The 17,990-nt window shown below is 45.0% G+C and overlaps 2 protein-coding genes across 3 annotated transcripts; one reads left to right on the top strand and one right to left on the bottom strand.

The window, feature by feature from the left end:
• Positions 1-98: 98 nt before the first annotated feature.
• On the top strand, positions 99-4,642 carry TAF13 (TATA-box binding protein associated factor 13). Its single transcript, XM_067546102.1, has 4 exons — positions 99-222; positions 1,482-1,560; positions 2,374-2,471; positions 3,896-4,642. The coding sequence occupies exons 1-4, from the start codon at positions 196-198 to the stop codon at positions 4,064-4,066; spliced, it is 375 nt and encodes a 124-aa protein (XP_067402203.1). The 5' UTR covers positions 99-195; the 3' UTR covers positions 4,067-4,642.
• A 1,835-nt stretch (positions 4,643-6,477) lies between these two features.
• NEPRO (nucleolus and neural progenitor protein) lies at positions 6,478-17,240 on the bottom strand. Of its 2 annotated transcripts, XM_067546096.1 has the most exons (9): positions 17,128-17,240; positions 16,031-16,185; positions 15,010-15,086; positions 12,846-12,977; positions 12,371-12,448; positions 10,689-11,047; positions 9,713-9,774; positions 8,950-9,206; positions 6,478-8,243 (listed from the first exon to the last, which is right to left on the bottom strand). In XM_067546096.1, the coding sequence occupies exons 1-9, from the start codon at positions 17,225-17,227 to the stop codon at positions 7,826-7,828; spliced, it is 1,638 nt and encodes a 545-aa protein (XP_067402197.1). In that variant the 5' UTR covers positions 17,228-17,240; the 3' UTR covers positions 6,478-7,825. The 2 variants fall into 2 exon arrangements, with proteins under 2 accessions (XP_067402197.1, XP_067402198.1); XM_067546097.1 differs by lacking the exons at positions 15,010-15,086; positions 16,031-16,185; positions 17,128-17,240 and adding an exon at positions 13,403-14,578.
• Positions 17,241-17,990: the final 750 nt, after the last annotated feature.

The following is a 17,990-nucleotide window of genomic DNA, read 5'->3' as shown; positions in this document are numbered from 1 at the left end:
CAGCCCTGAGCCCAGCTGCGAGTGCCCGTCCCACACCGCCCCTAGCTGGCAAGGGGCGGGGCATTTGAAACAGCCGGGGCGCGGGGGCGGAGCCGGTCGGGCCGTACAACAAGATGGCGGCGCCCCTAGAGGCGGGAGAGGAAGTCAAGTGAGCGGCGGTTTCTTCTCCTTCTCACCGCCGCCGGCAGCAGCAACATGGCTGACGAGGAGGAGGACCCGCCGGTGAGTGAAGCGGCCAGCCCGGGGGAGAAGCGCTGTAGGGACCCGCTGCCCAGGCCCGGCCCCTTCTGCCTGCTAAGGGAAGGTCTAGCGCCTTCCCCCCCCCCCCCCGCTTGTCCCCAGGCCGTGCTGGGTCAGGATGGCATGTGTGTAGGGCGGCGGCAGCAGCAGGCGGCTCCCCCCCATGTGCAAGGCGCTGTCCACGCCCGGCCGGAGTTCCCCTGCGCTCTGCCCCAGGCAGGCAGCTCCCCGTCTGCGGGCGAGCCCAGGGCGGAAGGGAGCCGGGAGCAAAGGAATGACTTAAGGGATCCCGCCGGTCCCTTCTGGCCTAGAAGTCCGTCAGACTGGCCGGGGATGGGCAAAGAAAGGACGGAGCCTCTGTAAAAGCCCCAGGCCGTGTCCGCACTGCGGGAGGAGAGTCACTGACCCAGCCACGTGTGGGCTCATCCCCGGCGGGGGTGGCCGGCTTTGGCTGGAGGTTTCATCCCACAACATCATCTTCAATTGAAGGTTGCTCTTTAATTCCTGGAGACTCCAGGACAATCCTGGAGGGTTGGCACCCCAATCCCTGTGCTGATGCTGTGGGCGGGCAGGTGGTTCTTCCAGCCCTACAGGAAGGCTGGCTCCCTCCGCTCTACCTGCTGCCTCTGGTGCTGACATGGAGAGAGATGCCTGGGGTCTTTTCCTGCTTCCTGTCTTGTACTGGCACCTGCCATTCTCCAGCCCTCCCTCCCCATCCTGAGATCTCTCTCTCACTCTCCCACACACTGGACTGTTGGCAGAGGATGGTAAAAGTCACTGGCTTAGCAGGTAGCCCCCGTTGTCCAGCCAGGGTAGGGCAACTAAAGGTTTGTGGCCCTGTTTCAGCTTCTTTGACATAGTCTGTTTTCTGCCACAAACTGGAAGCTCTCTTCCATGCCGACTGGTGTGAGTACAGAGATTGGAGAGACAAGACAGGTGAGGTAATATTTTTTTTTTCCTGGACCAGCTTCTCCTGGTGAAACAGACACGCTTTAGAGCTCCATAGAGCTCTTCTTCAGGTCTTAAGTACAGATAATTAACATGCTCAAATGGAATTCATAATTAGACACACATATATTCTCCACACTGTCACAGTGGTGTGGTTCGGAGGTTCCCTGGGTGTGGGGTGGCTTGGGAGACCCTTGTGTGGGGAGGGGAGAGCCTTGGGCTCTGTGACCACGTTGGCCTGTCTGCTATGCTGCTGTGTCTGATCTGCTTCTCTGATGTCTGCCTCCCCCTAGTTTGAAGAGGACACTGAGGAAGCCGGAGGAGGCTCAGATGGTGGCCAGGGCAAGAGGAAGAGGCTGTTCTCCAAAGAGTGTGAGTTGGTCACCCGTGTGTCTGTCTATGTCTGGGTCAGTAAGGACTCTCACTCCAGGCTCTCTGAGAGCTGCATCGGTGACACAAAAGGGCACCCTTTGCTCCTCCAGGGATTATAGTCTATGTGAAATGAGGATGTAGCTGTACATTGAAATAAGCCAGTCAAGGTGACAGGCCCCAGCATCTCTATGGAAGTCTTGTTATATCATTTGTAACACAGCTCGGCCTAACTGTGAAAAAGGCAACACACCATACTGCTAATTAAAGATTCACGATTTGGGTTGTGTAGTCCCTGCATCCGTAGCACACCAGAATCAATATGATCCCTCAATATGCTCATTTTGTCTCTGTAGACAGGCTCCAAATGTTAAGTCCTGAGAGACTGACCTAGGATGCTGAAAATCGTCAGCTGAAAAATGAGGCCCTTTGAACCTTTCTGAAAGCAATTTAATTACAAATCACTTTCATCACCAATATAGAAAATGTTCTTGGGAAGCATAGGAACTGTCACCCTAGATCAGACCTGGATCCATCTAATCCAGTATTTTGATCCTAGAGTTTACTATCAAGCATGGTTTTGGTAATATTACATGTATGTTTTTCAAATGGTTGTTACTAGTATGGTTTCTGTTGACAGCCCATTGTTATCTACCTATGTAGTCCCATCCGCATGGCATCTGCATGCCATTCTTGCCACAATTCTCTCATGTTTGGCTTGCACAGACTTGTAGACTTGAGTGTGTTTGAAGACTTTAGCTTCATAGCTGGAACAAGGGAGCTCTTTTAGTCATACCATGTTTTCTGTTTCCCCAGTAAGATGTATGATGTATGGGTTTGGGGATGACCAGAATCCCTACACAGAATCAGTGGATATTCTTGAAGACCTGGTGATAGAGTTCATCACAGAGATGGTAGGTCCTATTAAAGAGAGATGCTTAATTTGTTTCCAGACTGTGATGACTAGAGAGATCAGTCCATTTAAAGACAAATAACTCTTACTGGGACAGGGGTTAGGAAAGCCCTTTCTAAAAAAGATGCTCAGGGGGGGGGGGGGGAAATAGGTTACTTTTCTAAAGACCTTAAAACTAGACTTCTTTTTATTTTTCCCCTAAAAAGACCTAACATTTAAAAATACCTACAGAAATTTAAACCATTAATAAAGGTCTTGGGCTAATCCAGTAACTGGCTCATTAAACATCTGATTTGCATCTCAGCACAGTCACGAACCTTTCATCATTCCAAGGTTGATAGTCTCATGCATTCAGCGGTGTGTATAACATTTTTAGATTATACTTTAAAAAAAAAAAAAAAAGGTCCTGCCTGCTCTGTGTGGACATTGGATCCCATTTCTATTCTTGGAAGAGAAGATTTGCCTTATTGTCCTTAGCCAGGGATTCCTGAACTCCATTTTTTAACTGAGCTGTATATTTCCTCTTCGTGAGTGCTGTAGTACAGTTTATAAAACTCCCTAATTTCTTCTCACTGCCTGCAAATCATAGGAAATTAGGGTTGGAAGAGACTTTAGGTCATTTAGTCCAACCCCCTGTTCAAAGCAGGACCAATCCCAACTAAATCATCCCAGCCAGGACTTTGTCCCCACCCCCTCCCAATGAACAAAGTAACTTCCAAAGCTATCACAAGCCATGTCTACACTACAAATATTTGCCGAAGCAAGTTACATTGGCTTACAGCCTTTAGGACTCTTCTCTCTATGTGGTTTTGCAGATGGGGGCTGTCTTCCAGGGCACTTACTATTATTCCTGTTTTGGTGTCATCTGCAAGTTTGATCACAATTCTGTATACACACAACACTCAGTGAAGGTGTGAAGCAACTGTGCAGGGTGCAGACATTGGCTTGTTGGTTTTATATTATGTTTATGGCTTTTTTTTTTTTTTTAAATGACGACAAAGTGCCTCAAAACTTCGCACTGATATGGGAGTTGCCAGGAAATAAGATTTCCAGATTTCATGTATTTAAGTTTTGGAGTGGGCTGCACACTTGAGTAGCATGATGGATCCTGATCCATGAACCGTGCTCCTACCTGTTATGGTAATATGCAAATATTAAATAACTGGCAGGAAACATTGCTGCTTAAGACTGATTTGACCAATGTGAAAGGTAGTTGACGGACCACTGAGAGGCTGTCCTGACCATAGTTTAGCTAGCATGGTGGCTTTAAAACTCTGAAACCAATGGTTTCCTCTTCAAAAGTGCTAAGCCCCACTTGTTAGAACCAAAGTGCTTGGGTACCATCTAAAAACACTGAAAGGTAACTTACAAGAGGGAAAAGGGAATATGATTTAACTGAAATGTATTTACTACATTTTTTAACAGACACACAAGGCTATGTCAATTGGACGGCAGGGTCGTGTACAAGTTGAGGACATTGTGTTTTTGATCCGCAAGGACCCGCGAAAGTTTGCCAGAGTAAAAGACCTGTTGACTATGAATGAAGAACTGAAACGTGCCAGGAAGGCTTTTGATGAAGCAAACTATGGATCTTGATGCTTTTGTGTTGTGCTGAGATGGTAAACATTATGACTACATGTTCTCTATACATTTGAGTATTTTTTTCAATAATAAGAAAGTAACTCATAATGGTTCAGGTTTGGTTTTTTAGGATGGCTCTTAGTGCTGGAGTGTCTGCCTAGGCTTTCAGCCTTAATTCTGCATTTACTTGTTAGAATTGCCAGACAAGCCTGTAAATGTATCTTAATGTTTTTTTGGTAGTATTTTAAGAAAAGGCAGGGGAAGCTTATACTAGAAGTGCTCTAGTTCTTCATGCTTGTTTGTAGCAACTCTTGGTTTAAGCTATTGCAGCCTGTCATGTACCAGAAGACTAGAAGCCAAAATGAGAACAGATGTTTGACACTGTGCTGCAGTTCTCATTAGATTCAGATACCCTTGCCCTGATCCACCTTAAGTGGATTTCAGAGGAATAACTGCAAATGCTCAGTGCCTGGAGATCATTGGCTAATGACACTGCATAAACCTCTCCAAGCACAAAGTATTGGAATTTCTGCTTTTCCCATGTGTTCTCTTTGTAGGGGGATTTATGAAAAATAAAATGTTTTAACAGTTGCTTTACATTCCTCTTGCTTTTAGTCTGATGTTAAATCTGTTCAAGGCACAGGAGAATATTTCTCTATGCTAATGAATGAGAACTTATTTGCATTAAAATACTGCTTGTCCAGCAGTCTTAGGCCCACAATAGGTCTTAATCTAATATGAATGTTTTCATGGAAATGGCTTTGGTTTTTTGTTTTTTTTTTTTTAAATGAGCTGCTAGATATTAGTGAGGATGCTGACTTTTTAGATTTGGATTCACCATTAGCGGGGACTCTAGGCTTACCTCCCCTAGATTTAACTGCATGCTAATAGTTCTTTCCACATAATGTATTAAAAGAAGACAAGACTGAGTTTTCAGGCATTTATTAACCAAGAGGAAGCAGCTACAGATGAATAAATTGCAGGCTCCTCCTTCCTTCTAGCATAATGCATAAAGCTTAATGATTCTATTACTTGAGTCAGAAATAATTTTCATTGAATAGTTTTGTGCTGGTAGAAAATCCAGCAGCTGTGGTATTTCATAGCTGATTTAATGTTTGATACAATACGCTAGAGGGAGTCTTTCAAATCTAGGTTTAAATTCCACCATGGTTGACTTACCTTTCATCTTTAAGACACATTGTTCCATATATCTTACTCTGAATGGGTCTCCTGCCGAAAACCATGAACAGAAATCCTGCCTATTTGGTAGGAACACTACAGATCCCATGGTGCTCCTTTTGAAAGAGCAGGCATTACCATATTTACTCCTCTAATCCACTGGTGACAGCATTTGGGATTGTACATTGATAGCTTGTAAATGCTGATGAATCTTCTAGAAGAAAGGTGTTAAGGGTGAATTCTTATGGCAATCAAACCACTAAGAAATAGCCAGCTTCCTCTGTGACTGGCCTGCTGTATTATGCTGCAGAACTACTCAAGCCTGTTGTCTGAACCTAGCAATTAACTTTGTAAATAACAGCGTAGAGAACTTTTGTAGAAATTAATTTATTTGTATGTAAAGAAAATAAGATCACAACTTGTGAAAAAACCTTTATGCACGATTCAGAAGTGGCATAGTTACTCTGAAAGCCCAGTATCATTAAATAGAGATATATAAAACAGGCATGCGTTTCTTTTCCCACTTCCCGAACACCATCAGTCTTCAGATTTAGGGTAGTGTGACTTTTACTTATTTGAATACTTAACACTGTGTATGGTGCAGTGTAAAATATACCAGAGGAGACGCTAGGCTGGATACTTAGAGGATGGAAAAGCAAAGTTACCCCATCTTTTTATCATCTTTCTTGTGGGCACTAGTGTAAAGATGGGTTGTAAGGAGGCATGTGCACCTAGCTTATTTTGTGTTACAGTATCTAGCAGCTCCAGCTGTGGCCCAGGATCCCAATGTGGTACCTGCTGTATAAATAGGAGGGTATTCTATACATCCACCATTCTTCCAGGTGAAAATAGATCAATGGGGATGTTCAGTGATAAATGCAAGATTTCAAGGGCATCACAAGAGCACCTCCCTCTCCTCCAAGCTTACTCTGCTGTGATGGGTATGAGAAACCAACCAGCTAGTGATAGCTAGGGAACAGGGAATGTAGAACTTAAAAATGAGATTGCATCCTTCCCCCTCCTCTGGCACTTAAGGTCTGGTCCTATGAACACACAGTAACTGCACAGTAGTCCCAGTGAATTCACTGGCTACTCCTGTACAGCACTGAGTGTAGAAGTAGGACCATAAACTGAGTTCTTCTCAGCAGAGACCAAGGCTTTGTATGTTTTTGTACATACAAATAAATGCAACATGCCTCAATGCTGATTGGGGCCCTTGGGCATTAGAGAAGTTAAGTATTTCATAATTAAGGGGGTGCTGCTATTCTTACACCTTCCTCTGAAGCATCGGGTGCTGGTCCCTGGTAGAGACAGGCTACCATACTAGCCAGAAGTATCCATCCCCCATCCTTATTCAGTTACTTGTATCTTTCCCAGAAAGTAACCAACTTAAAGCTGCTTCTGGCTGGGCTTGCCAGCGATGTTATGGAGTGTTTTACTGAAACACTATCTAAAGAGTAGGCAGGCTTTGTACCTATCCTCTGTACTTTTATTTGGCAGTGTAGTAATTCAGAGGAAGCAGGTTTGTGTCCTCTGATGGATAAAGGCAGGCTTTTTTTAAATCTTAACGCCACAGCTAGCCGACTTCAATGCAGTGTAGTTGGATGCTACCCTTAAAGTGGCCTCAGCTATACTCCGTGCAAGCTGAAACACCAACTTACCCCCTTCCCCAAGCTGAGCTATTTCATGCACAGAAGCAGCACTTTGAAGAGGCAAGGGTCTCTCTAAGAACTGGGATGATCCATGGAACCTTAACGGCTCTGAGACACTGATTTTAGATTGTCCCTCCAGACCTGATCACTAGACTTACCACAGGGATCACTCGCCCATGAACTAGGTTTCAGATCCTACACGCTCTGGCCAAGCCATTAGAGTGTGGGTAGCTTAGGCTGGGTCCTACAGCAGTGCCTTTGTCGTTCTCATGCCAGAAGTCTAAGACTGCTGTCAGACCATGGTGATGTTACAGAGCCAAACCGTTTGGCTTCTCTAGTAGCAGCAAATATACTTAAAAAAAAAAAAAAAAAGGATGACAACCTCTGTAGTTAAGGTACACACATTTAGTATTTTAAAACTTCTCTCTCCTGGCATAGGAGGGGTTTGACAAGTCCCTGCTCCTTTGATAACCAGAAGCAGGTGGCCCAGCTCCTCCTTCCACCCACACCTCGCCCTTGATGTGGTTTCAACCATGGTGTTTTGTGCTAGCTGCTGTGATTGCACCACTTAACACACGTCTCCCACCCTCATGCAGTTGGACTAGGAGGTATTGTGTTTTTCTTCAAGAGATGAAAGTACCTAATAAAACCACTGTTCCCTCAGAGCAGGGCCCTGTCACCCCTGATGATTTATTGGACTGTCCATTAGACACATGTTCCCTAAAGTCACATTTTACAGAGAAACATTTAGTAGGGCCACTACCTTGTCTACAGTACAGCCTCATTAGCCCCCTCTCCCCTCCCCTAATTATTGTGGGGGAATTAAGCATGTGGATTATAGAAACTAATTTCAGCAGTGTTTCTAATAGTTTCACTTGGGAGACACCAACTCATCTTCTACAGTCAGTTATAAGAAGCTAGACTGCTGCATTCTATCAGTGACTTACACACCCATTGCTGCAAAAATGTCATCAATATCATCATAGTTCTCCCCAGCTCCTTTCACTGTAGGCCAAGGGTTTCTTTCCACCACCACTGGTTCAGAGGTGCCCACTGTGTCTCCAACACACTTAGTAGCACTACAGTCTCCTGCTTTTCTTACGTGAAGTGAATGCTCACACTGCTGATGAGGACAGAGGGACACAGGACTAGGCATACTGTCTTCAAAAAGGATAGCTGTGTTTTGTTGAACAAACTCTGGACTCTTCTTTGAGACAGATTTTGACCTTCTGGACAGTTTGATCTTCCTTTGCTGCCAGGAACTTGCTCTGCAGTACTGCTTTGGCCAACATGCCTTCTGCAAGCCCGAGAGAAGGTATTTGCAGATAGATGCTTTAACACAGCTCAGTTTTTTTTGCAAGCTTTAAAGGGAAGGGAAAAAAACAATTTTTCAGTGAGGAAAAAAGACAATGGTTTCTGTTGTGGCATAATTCTACCATCTCAGCTTTAGGAAACTGGACATTTTATGGCATTTCCTTCACAGCCAGGAGATATAAAAGCATTCTGAAAATCATAAGCCCAAGATTGCAAAAAGTCACCATCCCACATAGAAAATATAATTGCCTGCCCTTGCATCTTACCATGATGTAGAGAATATTCATTCACTCATTTAAAAAAAAACAAACAAACAAAAAAAAAACTCACTCCAGATCACTGAATAGAATAATGCATTCATAGAATAATTTATCTCCTCTCAATTGCATTTCTAGATCTGTGACCATTTCAAGTACTTGTCTACACAGGAACTTGGAGCCATTTAATTAAATTGATTTAATTAAGCAACTGCACACCAGTGGACTTTTATTTTGAGTTAAAGTTTTACTTTGATTTAAGAAAGTTTATTTGTTTCTTAAACCTGTTCCTAATTGATTTAGGACAAGACAAAAAACACATTCATACCTGAACAACAACATCCACACCTGGGTTTGTACTACCCTAGCTACATTAGTTTTAATTGAACACTTAGGTTACACCAATACACCTTTCCCCTATAGGTGAGGCCTAAATAGTAAGATGTATTGAAGTATCGCCCCTGAAAACCCCAAATCCATGTTAAGTTACACATACCTGCAGCCCTGAGCCTCCACATGCTGCAGCCGTTTGCTCTTCAAAAGTTTGGTTCCCAGAAAGAAAGCTTCTGACTTGAGCTTTTTGCTTTTGCACCAGAGAACAGCTGTTTTGAGTGCTTCAGAGAGTTCTTTGAAAGAGCAGGTTTCCCTAAACCTCAACACAAGAGATTTGGCATGCTGGGATCTCACTGCTTGACAAGAAACTGGTGTTGACCTTGCTTTTGCTTCGGAAAGTGTCAGCCTGAAGTCTACATCCTGAAATAAAGACGAGGGAAGAAATCCGCATTTAAAAACATCCAAGTGTCCTACTGATCCTAAACAGGAGAGAAGCCCAGATGCTTAGTGTTACAGAAACATCCTTTATTACACAGGGAGGCAGTGGGACAGTGGTCTAGTAGTTAAGATCAAGGGACTTGAGTTCAGGAGATTACAGTTCTATTCCCAACTCTAGCACTGACTCGCTCTGTGACTCTGGGGGCTTACTTCACTTCTCTCTGCTTGCTTCCCTATCTGTGAAACAGAGACCGATACCCTCATTTGTAAAGCACTCCCATCCACAAACAAAAGATAAAATGACACTGTCTACTCAAAGCCTCCATGCCAATCCGAGGAGCTAAGAAAAGGTCAGCCATGGAAAGTGAAGCTAGTGGCTTCCATGGCAAAGTAGAGAGATTATTTTCCATCACAAAAATACAGAAGAAGCCTTTTGAGCCCTAATATCTTTAAAAGGTACAACATGTGTTAATTTAAGCCACACAAACCTCTTGGACTCCGGGTTTAAGTTTCCTACATAAGGTCTTGATGTCAAATCCCAACTGCTTCCCTGGGGAGGGAGAGAAAGAAAAGATTGTCGCTTAAAAATGGGAAGAGAATTAGTTTTGGTAAGAGTCCTTTCCCACAACTACATTTTCACCCCAGCTTGGCTGTTCAGTCTGCACAGCCATATCGAAGACACCAAGTCATAAGCTGCTAACTAACAACTGGCTCATATCAGTGCTCAAAGAGGGGCGAGAAAAGGAGCCACATGTGCGATACATCTCCGCCAGCTAGGTGAAAGGAACAAAATGGATGGGAAGATTCACAGAGGACAACAGAAAAATTAAGTGGATAAAAATAGACACACATACAATTTGATGCTTTTGGCATCTGCCACCATCCCCGCTGGAAGGGTTATGTAGTGGTTAAAGCACAGAACTAGGAGTGAGAGGATCTAGATTCTGCTGACTGGGAGTTGGCCAATTTACCTGGCTTCACTGTCCCCACCATTTATAAAATGGGGGGAGGAATGGTAAGAATGACCTGCCTTGCCTTACAGGGCCTGTTGGGAGGCTTAATTTGTTCATCTTTGTCAAGGGTTTTGAGATCCTGTACTGGAATGCACCGTGGACGTGCAAAGCATTACTTAACACTCTCCCCAAACAAGCCTTCACAAATTTCCAGAAAAACAGTAACAAAACGGCCAACCTTTACACTTCAGAAGAGAATGTGAAAGGCAAGAGTGGCCAAAGCACATCATCTTGCCACTCTTCTGTTACAGATCCCAGCCTGAATCTGGACCAGAGAAACTTAAGATGAAACATTTCATGCAGAGGCCTGTGGTGGTATCCCTGAGCTCACACCTCGAGGATGGCAGCTGGATTTTGCTCCATTTTATGCAAATTAGGTAGAACCTCAAGGTTTGGGGCAAGTTGCTAACAGGGCTCTTCCCACCAAAACTACTACATTAGAACTCTTTACCTTTGTTAGCTCTCTTCACCAGAACTGGTTTCCCAATGTCAATGGGGCGCTGGATGTTCTTGGTCTTCTTGCTGACCTTTGTGGGAGCTGCCAGGCCTCTCTCTTTACTGGGCCTGGATGCTGTTGCAGGTCCTGCGAATAGTTTGTTCAGCCATCCAGTAGCCTTTTTTGTTGCAAGTACTTTAGGTCTTTTCTTCTTAATCTCCAAATAAAGGGGTCCCAGAAACTTGGTGATTTCAGAAGGGAAGGTAAACCCCTTAATATAAGGCATCTGCTGGGTCTTGGACACCTCCTGCAGCAAGCCAGACAACACCCCATATAAAGAAATGAGGCTTTGTAATACACATCTAGAAAGAATCCTGGGAAAATTAAAAAAAATACATGGGCATGAGCCAGCAGCTGACACAAGCTAACTTGTATTTACTGAGCAGGTACACTAATCTTTAGTACCTGCCTCTCCCTCTCCCTCCCCATTTCTCCTAAAGGAGTCCTTTCCTTCTTCCCTCACCCCCACTTCTGGGTTCTGACTTCATGCTCTCCAACCACCTTCCCTTCCCTGTATCTCAAAACCGGTTCTTCCCTAGAAATAGCCTGACCGCCAAAGGTAAACTGCTTCCTCAATGCTGGTTTCTGGCCTGAGGGAGGTGTCAGGTCAATATGGAACTAAGCCATGCAAGAAGTTCTACATTTTTTTCAATGAATTAGTTTTTAGTCTAGTTGCACAGTTTGTGCATGAAGCAATGATGTGGAGAGACAAACAATGAAAAAATAATCAGGGGCATTGGGGAAGGGCTCCATTCTATCCATTTCATTTTCAGCATGAGGCAGGTCAGACTGGTTACTGGAAAGACCCAGATGTTAAAAAACGTTGTGACAAATTGACACTGTGTAGGATTTAGACAGGTATGCACAGGGTGAAATGAACTTGGCTAGAGAAAATATATGCTTTGCAGTGTACGTAAAGTGCAGGTCCTATTAGCAGTTGTGGCAAAGCTTTGAAAGAATAAGGCTGATTGGAAAAAAACAGACCTGGGAAGTAATTGATAAGATAGGAGAAAAAGTTCTTGAAGATGACGCCCTATTTATCAAGGGTGGTTCAAACTGGTTTAAACAAAAATAAAATTTCAGTTATGTAGGGGCTGATAAAGGCGTCATTTCTAGTACCTGCCCCGTCCAGTTGGTTTCAGTACCACGGGTCTAGTTCTGTTGTAAGTGTCTGATCCATATGTATAACTGCATGTTACTATATGGATGTGGTTATCGCTTAGGCATTTAAGGCATGTTTGGAGCAGCAAATAAATATCATTTGGCCTTTGGATTTAATAAAGGAATTTATGGTTAAACTGCTGTCATGGGAATACCTTGTATTAATAATAATAATTCCAACCACACTTACTGTGGTATAGTTAATGCTAGAGAAATTTTCTAAGTGCCAAGTATGCACACTTCACATCCACTACAGCATCCTACAAGATATCCAGTGTCAGAACATTGTTTGTCACATCTGAAATCAACAGGTCAAGTGGGAAGGAAAGTACCTTGACTACACCACCCTATCCTGGTGACAGATAGCTCACTAAGCAGAAAGGCCAAAGTACAACCATGCCATCTGCTGGTTAAAATACCAAGGGGAAAGACGACAGACAACGAAAAGTAAAGATTAGTTTTTAAAATGTACAAACCATAACCTGCTCAACAATCCTGAAACCACAGTGTTCAAGAGGATGTATTCTTCCAAACACAGATGCTTAACAGTCAGGCTGAAAATTAAGCTGATTAAGGTTAGACAACAATATAACAATGTACAATGGAACTCAGTGAGCATAATGCTTTTTTTGTTTGTTTGGTTTTTTTTTTTAAAGAAAGCAGCTCAAAAAAGCAATATCCTTGGTAATTGTTTAGGCTACGGATATCCAAACCCTGAGTTACTCAGGGCTGCAATAGCAAACCTGCCATCAGCCTGAGTTTCACACCTAATAACAAAAACAGATGCATGAAACTTGAAGCTTCTTTGATAAAATTAAAAAAAAATTACTTGGCTGAGTCCATCAACAATTACAAGCCTACAGCAGTTCCAGTTTTGTTCTCACCAGAAAGCTGAATAGGAAGGGCTGCAAGAGATATATTAGAAAATCATTTTGTAAAGAGAAAGGATACACAAATGCTTTGCAACAACAGTCCAGTAAGCGCAGCAAGAGCTTGCAGCCTCCCAAGATCTTCACCGCCACTACTTCTATCACAGGCTGGCTGGGAACTAAGCACTCCCTTGGACTTTCAGATTTATTTTTCCTACATTGATAGAAGGGTAAGGAGATGGTTACACTTAACATTCATAGTTTCTTCTGCGGATTTCAGCAGCTTGGAGGGAATGTTTACACTACAAAGTTAGGTGCCTTTGTGCACGTGTCTACTTTTAAATCGGTCTCCCACCAATGTCAGCACCCTGTTTCAGCAGCGTAGTAACACCACCTCCCCCAAGTGGCACTGAGCCACGGTTGATGTACTGAGGTTGACGCAGCACGAGTGTAGAAACTGTTACTTAGGTCCACCCTAACAGGCCTCCAGCAGCTGTCCCACAATGCCTGACCCCACTCTGGTCACAATTATGAACTCCACTGCCTAGGAGTCACAGAAATCAGAAGGCCTCCCTCTCTTTTGAGGGCCCCTGAATTTTTTAAATGTCTTTTCCGTATTGTCCAGCTTGGCAACCACACCTAGCTGCTCTCCATTGCTGTGTACAACTGCCCCGTTGACCATGACGGCTACATACTCCAGATGTGCTCCAACTTGGAGTAGACAGATGATGGCTCTCCTGGGCCGCAGGGAGAAGAGGCTGAAAAAACGTGGACATCTACGAGCAGATTGCATGCAGAAGACGGGGTACGTCACAGATCAGCAGCAGTACCGCATGAAAGCAAAGAAACGACATCAGGCGTATCAGAAGGCCAGACAGGTCAACAGTCAATCCGGTGCCAAACTGCAGAGAGCTGCATGCCATAGTTGGTGGAGACCCCTCCACCATTGTGAATACCTTCAAGGAGTCTGAGCCACAGGCTCCTGACATGAACAGCAAGGATGAGTGGGAAGTGAAAGAGGAATAATAGAAGGAAGGGGGACACATGACCAAGGGTCCAGCTATGGCGTGAGTCAGGACGTTTGAGAGTCCACTGAGGTCGAGGCAATTGAGCATGGGCAAGCCCGATGCAGAAGAAGGAACCTGAGGTAAGTGAAATTGTATTTCCCATTACAGTAATGTACTGATAGTGCCTCCAACGTAACAGGACACACCTGTCAACTTTTCATCAACTTACCTGTACTAGAAGAGGTAGTGGTACAAAGAGAGGTATCAGGAGACAATGATCCTGCACGCTTACATGACAATGGCCCCAGTAGTGGATTTTTCCAACTTCACAATGATTTCCCACTGACTGATAGCAATCCAGTTCTGCAAGTTTCCACTACGCAATCACCCCTTGCTTCTCCACAGTCAATGCAGCTCTCATTTTGTCTCCCTGTGCTGGATGGATGGGGTGAACTTGGCACATAGATCCAGGAATGTGGCCTTGTGCATCCAAAAGTTCCACAGCCACTGGTCATCACCCTAATCATTATGATGAGATCTCGCCATTCAATGCTCATTTCTTGGGACCAGGAGTGGCTCTCCACCATCTGCAGTTGCTCTGTTAATGCCACTAACAACTTGAATTGGTTCTGGCTATGTCCCACAGCGAATCTGTCCTTCAAGAAATCATCATGTTCCTCGTTGACTTGGTTCTTCATGCAGCTCTGCAAATACTGGAGAATTGTGTGTCCTTTGCTTGCAACATTTATAGTGCAGAATTGTGCAGGCTCCTTGTTTCTGTCAGAGATGGTGGACAGTGAGGAGGGCCATGCAGTTTCATGGGATTTTTTTCAAAAAGGCGTGAAAATTATGGGATATACATGACATTTGGGGATGGAGACAGTTGTGTACTGGGAAGTTGAGCCCTTGCTCCCAGGCACCCCATGTGCAACTCATTTCTGCCCCACCATGCATTGCCAAAACTTCCCAAAAGACAGTGAGCTGGACGGTGGTAAATTGAACACTGGGGTACCTATCAATGGTGCACTGTGTAAGAGATAACACACTACACTGTGCATCAACACAAGCACACCTGGTGAGTATGCACAGCACCGATGCAAGGAGCCAAGCACGCATGCGCACAAGCAATATACTAACTGCAGCAGCTTTATGCCAACCTAACTTGTGTCAACCAAATTTTGCAGTGTAGATATGGCCAAAGATAACAGGTGGTAAGATATGCAGTTTCATGCAACTTACTTGGGGCACAGCTCAGCCAGGTCTTGAATGGAGCCCATCAAGTTCATCTGATTTAAACGCTTTAAGCATTGTTCTACCTGAAAAGAGAAACTCCTTTGGTGGATATTTTCCGAAAAACAAGTTTCTTAGCCTAAGAGTTGTCTGTTAAATTAGGCAACATTTCCCCTTCTCAGTCTGCCAGGGACAGTTTGTGGACCTTCTGGGTCTGGTACATTGGTACATTCAAATATCTGAGTAAGGGTGGCAGGATCTCTCTCTGACATTATTGTGACTGGAATTTACACTGGGTCAAACAGATTGTTGATTAATGCTGAATCCTGTAGGCTGCATATTGCTATTTGGGGGTATTTAATTAAGTTTCCAAAAATGACTTCAGAAGGAGGGAGTGTGTCAAGTGGATAGATAGAGAGTCAGAAAACCTGGGTTGTAACCTCAATTTTGTTACAGCAATGAGCAGCATGCTTATTATATGTAGACAAAATACCACTGAATTTTAAAAAAATTGATCATAGTCAGCAAATATATTCAGCTTCACTTTTGAAAGCTGCTCTGAAAAACTCAGTTCTTTCCCAAGGATAGAGTTTGCAGAAGTTGTATTTCAGAGGTAGCTTGTGGATTATTTTCCCCCACCGATTAAAAATGGGACACAAAGATTTGTATTTCTATTATTCATGAACTGTAAGAAGCATAACATGGATAAAAGCATCTAATTATATTTATTTAGGGTCTTCATTTGAACACAAAAGGTCTAAATACTGCTCCTAATGAAATAAATAGCAGAATTCCCATTGACTACAAAGGAGCAGGACTTGGTTCAAAAACCAGTGGAACCCACTTACAAGGTCTTAAAGACAAGCAAAAAGTGTTATGAAACTATCAAAACCCACACTTTGCGAATCAAAACAAGCCTGCCAAATTTCTTCCTCAAAAGAAAGTTTTAAGAAAGTGCTTTGGACTCATAACTGAAATTTAGAAAGCTCATTCCAACCATAATTGTTGCATGAAGCTTCTTCCTGCTGACCTGTTTCAGAGACAAATAGGTTTTATGGTGAGACATTCTGTTGTGGAAACCATAAAGGATCGAATGTAAAACTCTTCCTTCTGAATCCACAGCTTTACTCTTTAGCAGTGTGCTGACATTGTAACATCTTTTAACAACAGCTGGAAGGCATCTCACTGGGGAAAAAATAGAGACATTGAATTAACTGTTTTCAAGTTCCATAGAAGATAAATCATATTAGGACAGCATAAATGTATGCTGTCAACATACACATCTCAAAGCACAAGGACCAAAGAAACACATCACACAAAAACTAGGGACTACTTGTCTGGTTTTCAAATACATTTGAACAAATACCAGTTTGTTAGTCTTGCTTCAATACATTCTTTAGTCCTTACGTGTGATGCTAACATATTGGAGTTTCATTTCAACAGAATTTTAAGTCATTGACTTCTCCCCACTTTTTCTGTTTTCCATTTCATTCAGCCTGGACAGTGAAACTCAACTGGTCTAGGCAGTATCACTAGACAGAGTCCAATAGATCTGGATTTGTCATCTTAAAACTGCAAGGGATAAGACATAAAATGACCAGGTAGTGAGTTGTGGGGGGGTGTTGGGTTTTTTAATCCTGATGCTCACTTCTAGTCAGGTTCTGTTCCGTTTTCAAACCACAAACCTGCAGAACTCTGGGACTAAAGCTACGAGATCAGACCCCTTAAAAATCCATTCCCAGATTCTTCACAAACCCCGTCAGACAGACAGACAGACAGACACACACACACCATGCAGTGTGCGCCTTGCTGTGTCTCAGAGTCACAAATGATCTGAGCATCACATAGGTGTGCCCCAGTTTTTCAGACAGGAATGGAAAGTACTGAAGGGCCTGCAGATATGGGGGACTTCACACACTGGCCTGGTCTTTTGAGTTCTACTATCCTCCTCCTCCCCACTGAACCCCAGGGCTGCCTTCCACTGCAGCCTCCCCCTCCGCATCCCTCCACTGCAGCCCCCAGGCCTCCACTCTCCCATCTTCCCTCACGGCCCACAGGGGCACGCGCTTGCTCTTCCCGCCCGGTGCCCCCTCCCAGGCGCTGCTGCCCTTTACCCTCGGATTATACCTGCGGGGTGTTGGGCCGGCAGGGCCACCGTAGCGCAGCTCGCCGGCCAGGGCACGTGCAGCCGATTCCATACCGCCTCCCCCTGCAGGGGCGCCGCCATCTTGCCGGGGGTGGGAGGGACCGAAGCCGCGGACTCGCCCGGAGGACGAGCGAGGAGTGGGGCGGAGCTACAAGGGCAGGAGGCGGGGCTGGGCGGAACCAAATCAGAGCGGGAAAGGGGGGGAGGATAAAGGAAATGCGAAGCAGAACTAAATGGTTTGGGCGGAGGGAGTGCCGAGTCGACTATTCTGGGGGGGGAGGGTGTGGGTGCGGGTCTGGGCCACCCTGGGGCCTCCGCGCGCAGCCCCACGGGCCCTTGGGGTGCCTAGCGCGCGCGGGGGACAGAGCTGCCCTGGTACAGCCTGGCCCGCCCCGGGCCCGTGGCTGTGTTGTCCGGAGCATCCTCCGCCTGCCCCAGCGCTGTGTCTATGACTGGGGGGGGTTCGGTCCGTTTGGGGGCATCCTGTCAGGAGAATGGGTGTCCCCCCCAACCCCTGAGCGACACCGCTCTGCCGACCTAATCGCCTCGTGTAGACATGGCCTGAGCCCCTTTCCCGGCCCTGGGCGGGAGCAGCTCCGTGCCCGCGCCCAGCGCTGGCTGGTGAAGTGGAGCCAATAAAAGATGTTCCCTCGCCTGTCTCCCAGCTGGCCTCCCATCCCAGCCATCCAGCCCCCTCTCAGCAAAGTGGTGCGAAACCCGCGGGGGGGCTGTCCCATCACTCCTGGGGGGGGGGACTGGAATAAGCTAGACTGACAGGCTGGTGTGTCAAGGCAAGCTGTGTCCCTGCTAGCAATGCTTTACGGGTATGGCTATACCACCGCCG

This window comes from Emydura macquarii, unplaced genomic scaffold (genome assembly GCF_026122565.2).
Source record: "Emydura macquarii macquarii isolate MOO-44397 ecotype Brisbane River unplaced genomic scaffold, CSIRO-AGI_Emac_v2 contig_1119, whole genome shotgun sequence".
Classification (NCBI taxonomy): domain Eukaryota; kingdom Metazoa; phylum Chordata; order Testudines; family Chelidae; genus Emydura; species Emydura macquarii.
The sequence above is the reverse complement of the archived record's forward strand: the minus strand, read 5'-3'. Positions and strand labels throughout refer to the sequence as shown.

Bases quoted from the DNA above. Each gene is read 5' to 3' on its own strand.
- NEPRO (XM_067546096.1), bottom strand. From the start codon at position 17,227: ATGGCGGCGCCCCTGCAGGGGGAGGCGGTATGGAATCGGCTGCACGTG. The intron at 12,978-15,009 runs GTAAGTTGCATG...CTATCAATGTAG, and splicing joins CTGGCTGAGCTGTGCCCCAA to GAAAAATAAATCTGAAAGTC. The intron at 9,207-9,712 runs GTTTGTGTGGCT...TCTTTATTTCAG, and splicing joins TTAAACCCGGAGTCCAAGAG to GATGTAGACTTCAGGCTGAC.
- TAF13 (XM_067546102.1), top strand. From the start codon at position 196: ATGGCTGACGAGGAGGAGGACCCGCCG. The intron at 223-1,481 runs GTGAGTGAAGCG...GCCTCCCCCTAG, and splicing joins ACGAGGAGGAGGACCCGCCG to TTTGAAGAGGACACTGAGGA. The intron at 2,472-3,895 runs GTAGGTCCTATT...ATTTTTTAACAG, and splicing joins TAGAGTTCATCACAGAGATG to ACACACAAGGCTATGTCAAT.